The sequence below is a fragment of the Thunnus thynnus genome, chromosome 3 (genome assembly GCF_963924715.1).
Source record: "Thunnus thynnus chromosome 3, fThuThy2.1, whole genome shotgun sequence".
Lineage (NCBI taxonomy): Eukaryota > Metazoa > Chordata > Actinopteri > Scombriformes > Scombridae > Thunnus > Thunnus thynnus.
This window is the reverse complement of record NC_089519.1, coordinates 35141461-35153647: the sequence shown is the minus strand read 5'-3', so window position 1 is coordinate 35153647 and position 12187 is coordinate 35141461. Positions and strand designations below refer to the sequence as shown.

Below are 12187 nucleotides of genomic sequence, written 5' to 3'. Positions count from 1 at the left end.
CACACACACACACACACACACACACACACACACACACACACACACACACACACACACACAGTTAAGTATCAGATGGGCTTTGCTGGAAGAAAGTTTACTCTGTTTAAGTGAAAGTACTGGAAAAAAAAGAAGAATTACAGAAGTAGAGTCAGTTTGCAATAAAGTGAAAAACAACCAATCTAAATTCCTTGCAACAAATTTGACAAAATCTATTGCTTTTTTTTTACAAAATAAAAGTGAGAATGATCTTGGACTCTGTTTGTATTCACATGTTTCATCCTTCAAATGCTGACAGTAAAAAGTAAATGAGTCCAGTATTTGTATTTGTTGAGGCAGCAAAATTATTTGTATTTGAATAAAAGTGGAAAGAGGCTTAAAAGTCTCGCAGATCATAGACGACTGCGCTGACTACTGAGCTAAAACTTTACTCATTGACTCATTGCAGACACACATTGTAACACAGAGAAACCACAGCGTCTAACAGGTGGTCAAAAAAAAGCACGGGGAATAGTTTCCCAACCCGACCACATCCTGTCCTCTGACTTCATTTGAAAGCCCCGAGGCCGTCGTTGTTTTACAGCGCCGCTTGTGAAGACAAATCGTCTCTCAGTATCCTTCATTCATTCCTTCATTCTGCCATCAGGCTGTTAAACCTTGATAACAGTATGTGGAATAATATTTCCATACTCGTGGAGTTTTATTGTCTAATCATTCTGGGGCTTGTTATTGCTGGGAATAGGATTTCACTTATTTATTATGGATCTATTTATTTATTTACATGTCTGTAAGTACCTGTGAACTGACTGTCTCTCATTTGTTTGTTTGTTTCTTATGCATGGTCTGGGTACACTGCCAAACTGAATTGCCCTTTCGGGATAAATGAAGTTGAGTCTGAACATGTAGAAGAACTTCAAAGGTGATTCTTGCTTTGCACTTTTTTACAACCTAACTTTATATAAAGGAGAACAACAGGTGATAGAGAGTCCCCCGGGAACTTCTTCCCAAAAACAGATAATTTAAAAAATATTTGTATGAAACAAATATTAGTATAAAACCTGCTATTTGTGCTTTGCCGGATAATGTATTTGTATTTGGGCACACCTCTGGTCACTACAACATTTTAAAGTTTCATTGTGTTGTTTTGCCTTTTTCAAATTTTACAGTGAAATCATTTGTATCAGTTTATAATATTTTTTGCTTGTTTATGATGATTTTAACCTTTGTTAGGAGACATTAACACATCAGTAAGCTGCTGTAATGAGCTATTTCTGATGGTTTCATAGTGATTGTTGCACATTTAGTTGTTTTTATTCTCTGCTGACTCAGTTTTCAGACTGTTTGAAGAAGGTTTTTCTTTTCTTTACCTCAAATTTCTCTAAATATTTCAGAGGTCTTGTTTTTTTGCATATAATATATCAATTCACATTGTTGGATCAAAGCTCTCACCTCAATGTGCAAATTTGGTCCAAATATGTGCTCCACCACGTTGTTGTGGATCAACCAGTCAGCTAGTTCCTTTGCTATGGACCTGAAAATACAGAGAACAGATGATTAGCTTCACATCTGGTGGGATGAGTGTTGTGTTTGTTTCTGTGGGTTTGTTGCAGTTGGCGTGTTTTATTTTCATTAAAGTCTAAAGCGACCCCCCCCCCTTTCAACTAACTTACGTTTCTGTGTCGGACACCAGGGACTCGTTGTTGCAGACGTCGTTGAAGGTGTGGAGCTGGTTCTGAGGAAACACAGACACACACACACACATTTATTCCATAATGAGCAGAGAAATAACACGTCACACGTCTTTGTACGAGGTTATTTCCCTCTTCAGTGCCGTACCAGAGCCTTCAAAATAAAAAGCGAGCTGTTTACAAGTGAACTGGCTCTTTGCTTTAATTATTACTGCTTCTTCATGTACAGGAGGAGCTTTATTGGCCTCCATAAAATTAATAAAAGCAATTTAATAGAGCACCAGCCTTTTGTAAGATACAGTTCTTCATTTTTACCAGCAGGTCCACAGTGTTTTAAAGTGATCACATTCAAGTTTTTCACCGTTTTCGGTTGTGAAACTCTTCCATTCATCTATTATATTGATCTTTAACTGCTAGAAAACTTTTGTGTTTATGGTCTCCCATCAAATACTGCTGTGTCATGTCTCACCGGTGTAACCTGAGCGAGGCTGATTACAGTTCAGTCGTGTTTATTTCTCTTTTTTTTTCCCCTCGTGACTCACTGTGATTTGGCTGAGTCCGGCCAGCCTCATGGTGAGCGTTGGGGACATGAAGTATTTGAAGGCGAGGTCCAGGCTCTCCTTGTCGAAGCACAGCGCGCTGTCCAGCGGCTCCTTCACCGTGCTCCACATCAGGTCCGCCATGTTGCGTGCGGCGCTCTGCCGTAGTTCCTGGTCGGACAGTTTACACAGATACCTGCAGACGGCGGACGACATTTAGTTTATATCACTCATCAAAAGGAAGGACATTCAAAAAATAACTAAATCCAACTGCTCGCTCATTTTTGGACACAATGATTGTTGGAGCCATTTTTAGGGACTGAGCCCGTATTGTTTTTTGTGCGTTTGTTTGTTTGTTTCTTTATTATTACGCCACTTAAACCTTGTATTTGACCCCTTAAACATGCTCAAAAACTCACCAAATTTGGCACGCACATCAGGTCTGGTGAAAAATTTCATAAAATGTAAAAATTAACCCCTAAAGTGCCAAAATATGCTCTCTAGCGCCACCTATGTAACTAAAATGGCCACCACAGAGTGTAGGAATGTCATAGAGAGATCAAACCAAAATTCGATTATTCATCTCATCAAGACCTACAAATCGTACACTGACACCCCCTGACCTAAATCCAACAGGAAGTCCACAATCAGACTTTCAAAATAAGACTTTGCTCCAATTGTCCGAGACTGGTACCAGCCAAGACGTAGTGTACGTGCGGTGCAGCGAGAGGTTAATTAAACCAGGTGCAACAAAAGGAAAGAGACGCCGCAGTGAAACAGTTTTTCAACCGCACGCTTTTAAGTTTGTTGCTTATATTTATTACCGTTTTGTTGTTTTGATACTTTGAGTTCATATGAATAATTTTCTTTAAACTTGACGTAGATACACATTTACATAACATATTCAAACGTCCATTTACCTCATCTGAACGAGAGGCCTAGAAGCAAAATCATCTTACGGTAAGAAGAAGAAGAAAATGTGTGTTGGAAGTCTAAAGCGTCTGACAGGCTTTATATGAAAGCATCGATGTGTTATTTACATACTAAAAGGACGAGGTCACAATTTCTCAAGTGTGTCTTAAAACAACAGTCAGGAACCCAAATGAACACTGAAACATGTTTTTCTTTTCTTCATATTTTTGGGTTTTAGACTGAAGCAATTTGAAAACGTCACCTTGTGCTTTAGGGAAATTGTGAATTTTTCACCATTTTTCTGACATTTTATAGTCCAAATGATTGATACTCAGTTGCAGCTGTCGTACCAGCAGTGAGGAATTTCCACAAATCTAAAATCTGACACCAAAAAACATTCAATATTTAATATTCTCACACATACAGTCAGTCAGAGGATAAAAAAAAACCCTGAATGATGAATATATTTCTTCTAAACCACCAGCACTTTTAACTGGTGAAAAACCGGGAAGATAAATGACTGATCAACATGCTGAGACACATCACATCTGTCATAATGAATCACTCAACTAATGAATTCACCAAAAAAAAAAAAAAAAAACACATCACATCCTGTGAAATAACAATCTTAAGCCCACAGCCTGATATACGCATCAAGCTTCAAAATTCCTTTCCATATTTCTTTTTGCCTCTGAATCAACTTTTCAAAACATTTCATAAAACTTTTTGCTGGTAACTTTTGAGATTCATTTTTAATCACATTCCTCTCGCAGCCCTGCGTAGGCGTACGTTGAGATATCTGATCAACAGCCGAGTGCTGCTGACTCATCCGAGTCCTCGCTCGGGATGGTCGGGGGTTTGTGGTTTTCAGATTTTTTTTGATGAGCTGGGAGAGACTTCGGCTGCTGCTGCTGCTGCTGCTGCTGCTGCTGCTGCTGCTGAAGGGGGTTTGTGTTGATCAAAAGGAGATTTAAAAAAAGGGGGAAACGGATACAAAGATCCCAACTGCAGCCCCCCCCCCCAAAATAAAACCCACTATGAGGGAATCCAATTGTCTGATTAGCCTAATTAGACTAAAGCCTTGAAAATAACACATTTCACCAATTTGTGATTATAACTTTGACTTTTTTCATACAATTATTCCTCCAATGATTAAACCTGATCTGTCCTCCTGCTGATACAGCGAAGCACACGTTTTATAAAAACACAGCTTCTCTTTTAAAAAGGATGTGCAGCAGGTCACTCAGTGGACGAACTCCAATCCTGAAACAACATTTTTAACTGCATCCTGTCCCGGATCACTTCTGAGTGACACGTCGCTATCACGTCACCTCATCTGCCTGCTGGTCACCTCGGGTTAGTGAGGTCGTTGTAGAGTTCAGGAGCTCCGGATGATCAAGTGAAAAGGTTTTAATCAAAACTAGCCGATACAAAAAAAAAAAAAAGAAGGATGACGGTGAAAAACCTGCATTTAAGGATCACTGGACGTTCATTTTGCCCCGAGTGGGAACACAAAACGCCGCTAATCATCATTACAGTCAGCTGTGTGCGGTGATAACGTACCTTTACTTAAACCTCATGTCAACAAGACACCCTGAAAGTGGCATCTGTTCTATATGGCTGCTTAATGGGAGCTGGGTGAGGAGGTTCCAGAGGGCATATAGTATGATTTACTACGACACCGTCTCTGAGATGGAGAGAATATTTTATCACACCTAAAATCACAAGTAAACAGATAAGTGCTCACCGGCCATGCTGCATGGATTCAGATCACACACACACATTTTTCGGAAATGTACGAATGTCAACGTTCACTCGGTTCTCTGCAACGTAATCTCTCTGTCTTATTGTGTAGCTCGGACACTCGGATGGATCGGTGCGTGTAGGAGACCGATGTCTGGTGACATGGTGGGAAGGATGTCGTTACTAAAAAACTGGCTCAAGTCTGACCCCCCCCCCCAGTAGCAAACAATGGACGTCAATTACAGATGATATACTGGTGATGAAGCATCTTACATACAAGTTGAAAACGAAAGAAGATCTCTTTGTAAAAAGCTGTTGAGGATGGTTGTCATATAAGGAAAGAACGCAGGTTCTGCTCTTTCTGATTGGTTATTTGTCTGTTTGTTTGTTTCCCTTTTATTATTATTATTATTTTCTCTTTGATAGTTTCTTTCCTAATCCGTAATCCTGAGGAGATTGTCTTGCAATGTATCGTCAACATTGATAACTAAAATAAATAAAAATGGTTAATAAACCCGGTTTCAGTAACCAGAGTAGAGAATTAGAGAAACATGACTCACCAACTATTCCTGGAGAAGGACGACTTCTTGGCCGTGATAACGCGGATTTATAATCTGCCTTTTAACATGTGAACATGTGCAGGACAAAGACTTCAGACAGGGGAAGTAACTCTAGGAGATAATTACATGTTGCTCTTGATATTCTAAATAATATCCTTCACAATAAAAAAAAAAACTGAAACTAGCATAAATTGTAGCCTCTAGAAGTTTAAATAAGTCAGTTTCCACTGCTGATCATGTGACTTTTTGACAAAATTTCCCTAATTCAAAGTTTCCAGTTAGATATTGAAAGTTTCACAGCCTGCAGCTTCTCGTAACCTTATACTAGCTGAGTCAATCTTCTTTTTTTTTTTAAATCCTTTCCTGTTTGCATGTTTCAACCTCAGTGTTTCCTGTTATTTAATGTTTGACATCTTCTTGTAAAGCTGATATTAATCCATATTGATAGATCTAATCCCTAATCTTGTTACTCCAGGTTACGTGTGCTCACACGTCTGTCATGCATCACACACACACACACACACCGCTGCTGCTGTGTGTGTGTGTGTGTGTGTGTGTGTGTGTGTGTGTGTGTGTGTGTGTGTTGCCCTTTAGAGAGTCGTGTCTAGCTGTTGAAGCTGCATGACGAAGAATCTCCTCCTCCTCCTCTTTCTCCATGTTAAATGTTGATTTTTTTTTTTTTTTTTTAAACTGACTCAACAGTGACCTGGCTGGATACTCTGAGGTTAGCATATGTTCAAATAAAAAAACGGCAGAACGTCCCTTTAATGATTATTTTTATTGCAGTTGTCGTTTCATCGGAGCATCAGCCCGCCCTGTGTCACATGATCGCAGTCCTGCCAGCGCTCTCTCTCTCTCTCTCTCTCTCTCTCTCTCTGCCTCCTCTAGGGTCATGTGAGGAGAGGTTGACTGGAGGGCCTGGCAACTGTTGCTATGGTGACAGAAGCTCTTCCTAGCAACAAACGTGTGGCACTTTGGTATTTAGGAAGAGGAGGGAGGGGAGGGGAGGGGAGGGGAGGGGGAGAAGACGAATGAGCGAAGTGCATTGACTGACTGAGCGAGAGAGCGAGAGAGAGAAAGAGAGAGCGAGAGAGAGAGAGAGAGAGAGAGAAAGAGAGAGAGAGAGACGGAGCTCAGACAAAAAAAAAAAAAAAAACCTCGACCACATCTGGCAACATGGAATCCCTCAAATCTACTGTAACCGGGAGACATTCACAGTTTTCCAAAAGCATTTTAAGATTCAATATGTATCATTTTAATATCCGTCATTACAGAATAACACAGTTGAGAGGAAAAGACTCAGCGGTTGTATCTCCATTTTTTGGGTTGTTTTTTTTTTGTTTTGTTTTTTTTTTCCTCTCTGTATCGAATGAAAAAGTCACCACCTCCCCTCTGCACAAGCTACGTTTCCTTTCAGCCTCATTTGGGGCGGAGGAGCTGCCGGATGCTGCGCTGACGGAGAAGAAGAAGAAGAAGAAGAAGCGTGGCGTTCCAACAAAATGGCAGCTGTTCAGTCACAAATACAACCCAGGGACAGACCGGAGAACAGGGGCCTGAAGGGTGTGTGTGTGTGTGTGTGTGTGTGTGTGTCGAGTTAAACTGACGACATTTTTCTCCTGAGCTCTACACGTTCCAGAGTGAACTGTGGAGGATCGGCTTCGATCGACTTTAAAAACAACAAACCAGTACGACTTCTCTGTCTGACAGCTGACTAACTCACCGGGAAGAAGCAAAGCAAGGCTGCAACTAACAATTACTGTCATTATCAATTAATGTGTCGATCATTTTCTCAATTAATCGATTAGTTGTTTGGTTTATAAAATGTCAGAAATGGTGAAAAATGTTGATCAATGTTGTTTTGTCCCGAGCAACAGTCCACAACCCAAAGATATTCACGACTAAAAACAATTAAATGATTTATTTAAATAGTTAGCGATAACATTTTCTGTCAATCAGCTAATTGTTGCAAATCTTAAGTGAGAGAAACTTCCTACTCTGTTGCATGATAAGAGCAGATGAAACCAGTAAACTCACCGAATTACGTAGGTGCGGAACGGTATGATGTGCTGCATGACCGCAGGGATGTGCAACCATATCCGGATCTGTGGGCAAAACCAAAAACATGACGCACAACTATTAAAACATCAACACACGGAAACACAGCAGAGAATCAGTGGATGTCTTTAAAAAAAACTACATTTAACTCAATTGCCAAGATAAAACTAGTGCAGTAATATTAGACACACCAGACAGAATAAAGCAATACAATTCAACAGAACCACAAGCCTCCAAAATGACCATAAAGTTGAATTAACATCTCTATAAAACAGTTTTAATAAAACCAGAACCTTATTATAACCTTAGAGAAGAAGGCTGGTGATTTTATATATTTTTCTTATTGTCACCAAATCTCATGCACAGAGCCGAACCAAGAATGAACTGATCTGCTTATCTCTAGAAGTATTGTGTGTTTATCCAAAGTCTGATATATCTTTTCCCTCCGTTGTCGTCCAAAAACTATTAAAGACTCATCAATGAGTCACATCGCTGCACTGGGAGACATGTTCCTTCATCATGAAGAGTTCGGTCACATTAGTTTGTTTAGAAACGGCTCTAAAGACTAATAACAACGTCACATTTTCAGTCCCAGGAGAGTAGTTCTGTGTAAAGCAAACACCACTGAGCACGCGTGTGTGAACATAGTTGTGTTTACAGCTTCGTTAGCTTGTTGTGCTACATATAAACAACCTCTTGACTTTGTTCTACACTGTAAATTTCTCAAAGAACTTCAGCACAAAGTCAAGATGTTGCGATATGTAGCAAAACAAGCTAGCAAAGACGTAAACAGAACAGCGTAACCACACGTGTTCAGTGGCATCTGCCTTACACAGAACTACTCTCCTGGGACTGAAAATGTGACGCTGTTATTAGTCTTTGGGGCCGTTTCTAAACAAACTAACGTCACCAAACTCTTCATAATGAAGGAACATCTCACTCTGACGTGTTTTTAATAGCTTTTGGACAACAACGGAGGTCACACAATACTTGTAAGCAGATCAATTCATTGTTAGTTTGGTGGAAGATAAGAAAAACATAGAAAATCACCAACCTTATCCTTTAATAAAGCGATGATATTATTGTAGGGCTTTTATATTAAACTACATTGGTTTTAACAACTGACAAAACTACAAATTTCCCTCCAAACTGAACTTCCATCTTGAATTTATGATGATGACGATTCTGCGAGTAGCGTCTTGTGTTTCAGTGAGACTCACGTTGGAGACAATGGTGATGAAGGCGTGGGCGATGGGGAAGGGGAGGCTCTCGGGTGTGCCCGACTCGAAACACTCCTTCATCAGGGAGAGGCCGTGCTTCCCGCAGAACAAGCAGACGTAACGCAGCAGATGCAGAGGCACCTCCACGTCCTGGCCAGGAGGGGGCGACAACATCAGATATGGTGCGTTAATGAATTATGAACTTGTTTAGACTTGAATAAAACTCTCAAAATCTGCTTATCTGCCAATTCTTTTAACAACTAATTGCATGTAATTAACAGCAAAGTAAAAATCAGTTTACATCATTCTTTGATATTTGTTTTCTATCAGTTGTTTGGCCAGTAAGAGTATTGAAGGCTGGTCATTTGTCTTTGTATTCCAGCTTTTTTCTTTCAATCCAGCTTGTTCTTGGCTTCATCTCAAAGCAATCACCCCATGCGCTTAATGAAAACTTTATTACGGTGGGAAGGGACAAGCCATCGAGCCAGGCAGATTATCCGGGGACACATTACTGCTCTCTGGGGGGCAATAACTTCATCTGCAGGAAACCAAAACCAAATTCAATAAATGGCAACAGCTTGAAGAACTTCTCCGCCTGCAACTCGCAGTTATCCTCAAGTTTATCACCCAGTGCAGCTTTTGTGCCACACTGACCAGTTTAACAAGCCTTAAAATTTAAAAAACACATCACTTAAGAAGTCCTGCAAACTTGTAAAGAAAAAAAAACAAATCTCAGACTTGCATCACTTTCCTAAACCCTGTTATTTAATCTTTTGTTCTGATCTGTTTTTATCACAAGAGCTGCATTATGAACTCAGACCCAATGAAATCCTGTTGCCATGGACGTTATGAGGCTCAGCACACTGTAATAATGTGGGCGTCGATTTGACAAAACAACCAAAAGGAAATGTAGACAATGCTGAACTAAACAGAACTGTACTTCAGTCAAAAACAACACTGACAATAAGCTCCAAAACTATGATTTCAGGCCTTTCTGACATAAACTGATTGTCTGTTTTATGTGTTTTTTTACTTTGAAAATCACTGTGTAAATATACATTTTCTCTAGTAATTTCTAGTGTTGGTATTTCATCATCTACATCTTTTTTTGTGGACTGCTTCTTCTTATTCTATTGTGAGTTTACTCGCACTCAACTTGAACCCGACAAACCCGTAAACTGACATTTTTAAAAGGGTTAACATCATCCTGTGATATTCAAAAAAAAAAGAAACCTCAGCTCTGAGTCGACAGGACAAAAAACAAACCTAAGTGGAGCCACCCGGCAGAGAGAGAGAGAGAGAGAGAGAGAGAGAGAGAGAGCCGTAACATGAAACCTCGACTCGGACGGCGTTTATATTTGGATCCTCGGCTGCTTGGGCGTCAGGTTTCTGAGGTCATATCTGAGATAACCTCTCAGCTCAGGAGACAATAAGAACTTCGAAAGAGTGAAATGCAAAAACTGATTTCAGACCAGCGCTCGTGTTACAGTTTAGGAGATAAAACTTAAAAAACAGAAAATACTGAAGTTTAAGTTGATAATAAAGAGGCAGCGGTTGTTCAATTATGCGCTCAAATAATGTTTCAAAATAAAATTGATCGTCTGCCTCCACAAACAGCGTATGTCTAATAATAGCTAAGCAACTGTGAGCTGTCACAGCAGGACTGTCACAAGCTTTTGATATTTCTCCACATGCTGAAGCAAAGAGCAAGAGCGGTTGGGTTTGGTATCGCTAACATTCCTTGCTAACTAGCTTACTACAGTAGTAGCGCTACTTCCAAGCTAAAGATGACATTATATGATGGTGTTACAGGTTACGTAAGAAAAACCCTGATCAGAAGTAACATGTACAAAACTGCAAATCCTGACAGGAGAAACAGGTCAAACTGTGGCCTCAAATCCCAAAACGTTGGTTGCTGCACATTATTAGCAAATTATTGTAATCACATTATTTTTCCTATTTGTAGAGAAGTAAAATGATTAACTGCTGCATAATTATGGCTAAATAACAATCAGGATTATTTTGCTTTGCATTGACATCACAATTGTGTTTTATTTAACACTGATTGTGAGCACAATGTGATTCAAATGTAGAATATTTTCAAAATAAGATGTGAAATTAGTTCTAAAAAACAGAAAGTGTTTGAACACCAAAATCAGGATCACACTTATCAGATAATTAATTGTGAAAAGCCAAATCTCTGGTTATGTTTACTGATACTTTTACTATCTTATTCACTGATATTGAATATATATCTGCACATGTTGGTTCTCTACAGAAGAGTCTTGTTATTTTCAGTTTACTTCATGGAAAGCTTTTGAACATCACTATGAGATGTAACTTCAGCTCAGTGCTGAATAAAGATGCTTTCCCACGAGCCATCACGAGATATTTTAGACTAAAAATCACAGGAGGTGACGCAGTGGAAGCTGCTGTGAGATGAACTGAACTAAAACTCTTCACGCTGCAGAGTCCCGATCATGAGGCTCTTTTGTTGTTTGTCTTTCCTGTTTAACCAATCCTTGAGCCTGTACAAACCCGCTAAAAATTCATTTCCATAGCATGTACACACAGTGACGTCTGTAAGCAACCAAAGAAGAAGAATGCAAGAGGCGAAACACACACACAGCCCCCGCTGACAAAAACATGTGACCAATAAACCTGCGTCTCTTCAGCGGGTTCATGTGACGCTGTTTTGGGCCCCTGATGTCCTCTCGTCTCTTGAAGCAATTCCCAACATCACCCATGCTCCCCCCCGCCCCCCCTCCTCCCTCCTCCCCCCTTCCCTCCCCCCCCTGCTCCTGCTCTGGATGCAGCACAGCTGTTGGATTTTTGGGCAAGGAGCTTGTTCGTGCAGCTTCCTAATAAAATAGTTTCAGGGTGGAATAAATGACAGACTTACAGCTAGCATGAGAGCGAGAGGACAGGAACTCATTTCACTTTTAAGCACAGCAGCAGCAGAAACAGCAGCAGCAGCAACTAAAGAGTAAATTCACTCGGCCCATAAAACATCAGAAAAACCGACAAATGCCAGTTGCAATTTCCTGCAGCCCGAGTAAATGTTATCAAATGTCTTGTTTTATCCGCCCGTACACGCTAAAACTCAAAGATATTAAAATTTACTATCATGGAGAGACTAGAAAAAGAAGCTAATTATTGTATTTAAACTGCTGAAACCATCAAATGTTTATGTATTTTTGCTTTAAAAACAAACTTAAAAAGATCAACTTTCAATTGTTGCAGCTCCCAAATGGACGTCAGGAACAAAATGAATGAAGAAAGCTGTTATTGTTATTCGACCACATTGGTTTTGAGGGATTATTTTTCTGCCGTAGGTGTCAGGTGATCGACAGGAAGCAAGAGTGTGACTACTAAAAGAGCCGGGATAAGGTGGACTCGCTTACGTTCATGTCACAGAAGGAGCCGAGGATGTTGCTTTCATGAGCAGATATGTCCTGGAGGAAGGAAGGAAA

The 12187-nt window shown here is 40.0% G+C and overlaps 1 protein-coding gene across 2 annotated transcripts in view; it reads right to left on the bottom strand.

Annotated features, from left to right (window-relative positions):
* The window catches only part of usp34 (ubiquitin specific peptidase 34), an 80354-nt gene that overhangs the window by 48398 nt on the left and 19769 nt on the right, over nucleotides 1-12187 (bottom strand). For both annotated transcript variants that reach the window (XM_067585575.1, XM_067585576.1), the window contains exons 4-9: nucleotides 12119-12169; nucleotides 8715-8864; nucleotides 7474-7541; nucleotides 2228-2420; nucleotides 1668-1729; nucleotides 1447-1528 (exon numbers count right to left, since the gene is read on the bottom strand). In XM_067585575.1, the coding sequence (XP_067441676.1) occupies nucleotides 1447-1528; nucleotides 1668-1729; nucleotides 2228-2420; nucleotides 7474-7541; nucleotides 8715-8864; nucleotides 12119-12169 (606 nt within the window). The remainder of the gene's footprint in view (nucleotides 1-1446; nucleotides 1529-1667; nucleotides 1730-2227; nucleotides 2421-7473; nucleotides 7542-8714; nucleotides 8865-12118; nucleotides 12170-12187) is intronic.